General features: G+C 50.2%; 1 protein-coding gene across 1 annotated transcript in view; it reads left to right on the top strand.

The window, feature by feature from the left end:
* The window catches only part of LOC104997596 (RIMS-binding protein 2), a 217,323-nt gene that overhangs the window by 177,634 nt on the left and 35,863 nt on the right, over positions 1-3,826 (top strand). Inside the window, exons 13-14 of the mRNA XM_010852440.1 lie at positions 1-144; positions 1,182-1,325. The exon at positions 1-144 is cut by the window's left edge and continues 12 nt beyond it. Of these exons, the coding sequence (XP_010850742.1) occupies positions 1-144; positions 1,182-1,325 (288 nt within the window). The remainder of the gene's footprint in view (positions 145-1,181; positions 1,326-3,826) is intronic.

The raw sequence follows: 3,826 nt of genomic DNA, 5'->3' as shown, positions 1-3,826 counted from the left end.
CCGGCCCTGCGGGGCTCGGCCCCCGGCCGACGGTCACCCTCTCCCAGCCGCATCCTCCCGCAGCCGCAGGGCGTCCCGGTCTCCACCTCCGTCGCCAAGGCCATGGCCCGGGAAGCCGCGCAGAGGGTGGCCGAGAGCAGCAGGGTAAGGCCAGGTGTTTTCCTCACTGGTTCAGCTGCCCGCAGAATGTGGTTCATCCCCGCAGCCCACCTGGGATGGAATCTCCCATCTGCACCCCAAGTGTGTGCGGAGAAGTGCCTCAAACACCCAGCCCCCAAGAATGGCTGCCTTGACTTGGGAAGAAGGATGCCCTGTTTATCTGACTGCATCTTAGGTCTTATCCTGATGGAATCAGGATCCATTTCATAGATATGGACCTAGAAAACCAGAGGAAATGGTTATCTACCAGCCTGGCTTAGCAAAGAGGCTAACAACCCACAATCCGGGTGGTCTCTGCCCGGGGATTTGAGAGGTGCCTCCTGGGAGTCGGCCTGGGGACTCATCTTCCTAAACAAGGGTCACCTTCTGGCTCACTCACTTCAGACTTCTAGCTGTGTGTGTGTGTACATACACAGACATACATACAGGTATATGTATACATACATACACACAGAGACACTTATATACACATATGTATACATACATACGTGTTTCCCTGGTGGCTCAGATAGTGAAGAATCTGCCTGCAATGTGGGAGACTCAGATTCAATCCCTGGGTTGGGAAGTTCCCCTGGAGAAGGGAGTAGCAACCCATTCCAGTAATCTTGCCTGGAGAATTCCATGGACAGAGGCTACAGTCCATGGGGTAGCAAAGAGTCAGACAGGACTGAGTGACTAATACAGGTATACATACATACCTACATGTAGAAGTGCAGGCACATAGATATGTTTGCCTGCCTGTCACTCAAAATTGCCTGGGTCCTGGGGAGGGGGAGTATTTGGATGACAGTGGGACCACATCCCAGGTGAAATGTGCGATGAGATGGAAAGTTGTAGGAAACACCCGTGAAAGGATGCAGGCAGCAGAGGTGGAGCTGAACTAGGCCATGCCCTCCTCCTGCCTCTCTCTCCCTTGGGTGAATCTGTCTCCCAGGGTGCCCAGTTCATCTGCTCCAAGCCGGAGGTCAGGGCCCCAAGGTCAGGTGGTCTCTGCCCTGATGCCTCCCCTCTCCTCTCCCAAGTTAGAGAAAAGGAGCATCTTCCTGGAGAGGAGCAGCGGACAGTATGCAAACTCAGACGAGGAGGACGGCTATGAGTCCCCGGACGTCAAGAGGAGGGGCGCGTCCGTGGATGAGTTCCTGAAAGGCTCGGAGCTGGGCAAACCGGTGAGTGCTGCCCACCCGCCTCCCACCATGGTGGCTCCCGGTGGGAGGGGTTCAGGTCCCTGCACGCCCCGGGTCTGTGAGAAAGATAAAGGAATACAGACCTTTATCTTGTGGGTGACAACAATCACAGTCAGTCTGGAGAGTTTAGACTGAATGGTGCCTGTGCATTTGTGACCTCACTGGGGGACAATTTCAAAAGTCTGTATGTGAGCCTTTTGCCCTCCCAACTGCCCTGAGGATCCATCCGTGGGCTGATTTTGTGCCTCAGCTGAGTCTCCAGGTGACTACCTGGTCTCAATGTAGGCAAAACCTACCATTTGTTTCTTTACTTTTGTTCATCAGGCAGATGTGTGATGTGCATTGGCTAAGTGCTAAGCATCATGGGAGATTCAGAAACTGAAAGGTCCATATCCCATCCTTGGAGGGATGAAATGTCAGGGCTTCTCCTCCCAGACAAGGCTCACAAGTGACAAATCCATCCAAGATGGGTTCTGTCTCCAATTTCTGATCATGCCTATTCTAATGAAAATGTCCTTGAATGGTGTCAAGCCCCAGTCCTGGGCAACAGGGAAGGGTGGGGCCTGGAGAGTCCTCAGATCTTGAGACAGCAGAGTGAAGTCCTCTCAGTCGTCAGATCCTCAGTCCCCTCAACACACAGCTCTACAGCAAGGCAGTGTCACTACTTCCGTGAGAAGAGGGCCTTGGAATCTCATAGATTTGGGGTCACTTCCTGGCTCTGCCACTGCTAGCAGGCAAGTGACTCAGCTTCTCCAATCATCAGGTTCTTTATCTAAAAGATTAAAATAATTCTGCTTGTATTCATGGAAACACAAGAAACAGAATGCCCAACTAATAATGACTAAGACAACAAAGACATTTCATTCTCCCATCTCACAGGAAGCCTCAAGTAGGAAGCTGCAAAGTTGATTCAATTGTTCAATGGTGTTCCAGCTCTGTGTTCTTTTTTTTTTTTTTTAATTGAAGGATAATTGCTTTACAGAATTTTGTTGTTTTCTATCAAACCTCAACATGCTCTGGGTTCTTAATCTTCCATTCTTTTGACCTTTCTCTCATGGTTATGAAGTGAATGCCATAGCTCCAATCGTCACACTCATGTGCCAGCATCCCAAGAAGGATGGAAAGAAGGAAGGAGGGAGGGGGTTTTCTCCTCAGGCACATCTCTCTTAACTGGTAGAAAAACATTTTCCAGAAGCTCCATCAGACTTCTCATCTCACTGGGTAGACCAGGGTCATGTGCCCACCACCAAGAGATTCCTACGAATGTCTTATCCATGATAAATTTGGCAAACAATAGACACTTACTTCCATCCCATGAGTTTATTACTAACTCATCATTGGGTTTGAATCAAATGAGACTGCGTTCTCTAGGGGAGTTCCTTCCCATTTGCTTTGGGAAGCCCTCATTCTAACCAACCTGATGTTTGTTTATTCATCTAAAACCAGTTCACTTTTATGTCTTCTCCAAGGCACTTGATTGAAAGAAATAGGGCTGGAGCAGGTCAAATGATGCTGCACACACTTCTCAGACTGAGAACATCCAGGCCACCAATCTGAGGGCTCAGCTGGGGTGGGACCCCTGGTGGGAACCCCCCTCACTGGGCACTCACACTGCTTCCCCATATCTTTATATAGAGGAGCAATTGAAACCATTTTTTAAAGTTTTATTTGTTTCATAAATGAGCAGTTCCCCCCTCCCCCCATTTTTTGGCTGTGCCACATGGCATGTGGGAATCTTAGTTCCCCAATCAGGGTTCAAACCCATGTCCCCTGCAATGGAAGTGCAGCATCTTAGCCACTGAACTGATAGGGAAGCCCCTAAGCTGGATGTTTTTAATAAACATGTCACAAGATGCTATTAAATACACTTGTCTTGTCGCCCACCAGGAGAATAAAGAAATCAATCTTCATCAACACTGTCCAGCAGAAACAGAATAGCTCTGTGTGTGTTTCAAAGTCAAAAGTCAAAGTGTTAGTTGTTGAGTGGGATCTGACTCTTTGAGACCCCACGGATTGTAGCCCATCAGGCTCCTCTGTCTGTGGCATTCTCCAGGCAGGAATACTGGAGTGGGTTGCCATTCCCTCCTCCAGGGGATCTTCCCAGCCCAGGAATTGAATCCCAGTCTCCCGCACTGCAGGCAGATTCTTTACTGCCTGAGCCACTGGGGAAGCCCCCTGTGCATGTTTGGGGCTCATAAGTTGGAGCTCATAAGGTGTGCTATATGAGCTGCTGGAAACGTTCCAAGCTGCTGAGGGAGGCACTTGCTTTGTGGATGGGAAGGGGCTGCTGAGTTGGACCCGCCCCTCATCCCAAACCCCATCAGGGCGGCTGCTGGTTCAGTTTACGCATTAGCTAGCAAGCTTACTTTTCCTTGCTCTTCTGTTGACCCTTTCCTCTGTACCCAGGCTTTTCACCAAGCAGCCCCAATGGCAGGTCTTCTCCAGTGTGGGTGGCCAGACTGGCCACAGAGTGGGCACGCCAC

Source organism: Bison bison, unplaced genomic scaffold (genome assembly GCF_000754665.1).
Source record: "Bison bison bison isolate TAMUID 2011002044 unplaced genomic scaffold, Bison_UMD1.0 scf7180017864312, whole genome shotgun sequence".
NCBI lineage: Eukaryota > Metazoa > Chordata > Mammalia > Artiodactyla > Bovidae > Bison > Bison bison.
Note: the sequence above shows the minus strand (reverse complement) of the source record. Positions and strands in the feature narration are given on the sequence as shown.